At 41.0% G+C, this 1,463-nt stretch overlaps 1 protein-coding gene across 1 annotated transcript; it reads right to left on the bottom strand.

Moving 5' to 3' along the window:
• Nucleotides 1-833: 833 nt before the first annotated feature.
• Nucleotides 834-1,220, bottom strand: LOC139900266 (uncharacterized). Its single transcript, XM_071883054.1, has one exon. The coding sequence runs from the start codon at nt 1,218-1,220 to the stop codon at nt 834-836; it is 387 nt and encodes a 128-aa protein (XP_071739155.1).
• Nucleotides 1,221-1,463: the final 243 nt, after the last annotated feature.

A 1,463-nucleotide genomic window follows, 5' to 3' on the forward strand; every position in this document is an offset into this window, starting at 1 on the left:
CACTGTTTGCGTGGGGCTTACCCACTGACTATCTGAAATAGGGAAAATAATCCCTGCATCTAACCACTTGAGAACTTCCTTCTTTACAACTTTCTGCATATTCGGGTTTAACCTGCGTTGCGTATCATGAGCAGGTTTTACCTCCGGATCTGTAACTATCCTATGCATACACACTGAGGGACTTATCCCTTTCAAATCAGCTATCGTCCACCCTACTGCAGCCTTGTACTTATGAAGCACTTCCATCAAAGCTTTTTCCTGCACACCTGTCAAATCTGAAGCAATAATAACTGGTAAAATGCCATCAGTACCTAAAAATGCATAATTCAAATGAGAAGGTAAGGGTTTTAACTCAAGAGTCGGTGGTGACTCTAGTGAAGGTCTCGTATTAGTATCAATAGATTTAGGTAATGGCTCATACTTATGAGTCCATGGTGGCAACTTAGCATCTACTGTACTTGCTACTGCTAGTTCTACTGCCTTGACCTCTTCACACTCAACATCCTCTTCGTTACCTAAGCAAAATATTTCTACTGGGTCGTTGGTTATTAGGTGAGACGTATGCTTTTCCACTAATTCATCAATCACATCTTTCCGATAGCATTCATGGACATCCGGTGTATGAAGAGAATTAAAGATATTAATTCTCATCTTGCGATTCCCGAAAGATATGTCCATAGCACCCGTTCGACAATTAATGTGAGCATTAATGGTGGCAAAAAACGGGCGTCCTAAGATTATAGTGGGTTGGGCATCTCTATTCCTAGGTTCAATGTCCATAACAACAAAGTCAACTGGGTAATATAAATCTTTCACCTTTACTATCACATCTTCTAATATCCCCTAGGCATTTTGATTGACTGGTCCGCTAATTGAATAATTATGTCGGTTCTTTTCATTAAACCCAATTCAAATCGGTCAACTAGACAAAAAGGTAAAATATTAATGCTAGCTCCTAGGTCCAATAATGCCTTTTTCACATTCACGTTTCCTACAGTCACAGCTATCAACGGGGTCCCTGGGTCCTTAAACTTAGGTGGAAGTGTACCCGAAACAACCGCACTTAAGTGCTCGGTTAGCTCTACCTTTTTGGGTAAAGTCGCCCTTTGCTTCCTCTTTTGAGTGCAAAGGTCCTTTAAAAATTTAGCATAAGACGGGACTTGCCTAATAGCATCGAGAATGGGTAAATTTATCTTAACCTGCTTAAAAGTTTCCCACATGTCCTCTGGTTGTGGTCCCTTTTTCCCATAAGGGAATTGGTTTGGGGACTCTAAAGCCTTGGGAAATGGAACGTTTTTGATTCCGCCTCCACTTTCCCAGCCTCATTAACGATTGATTCGGTCTTTTTCACCCCCTCCCCATGGTTATCATTTTCACTTACCTCTTCCTCATCTAGAACAATAGGAGACTTACTTGACTCTTGTTGCACTACCTCTTTTTCACCAACCTTATTGTCATACTTC

Source organism: Rutidosis leptorrhynchoides, chromosome 3 (assembly GCF_046630445.1).
Source record: "Rutidosis leptorrhynchoides isolate AG116_Rl617_1_P2 chromosome 3, CSIRO_AGI_Rlap_v1, whole genome shotgun sequence".
Classification (NCBI taxonomy): Eukaryota; Viridiplantae; Streptophyta; class Magnoliopsida; order Asterales; family Asteraceae; genus Rutidosis; species Rutidosis leptorrhynchoides.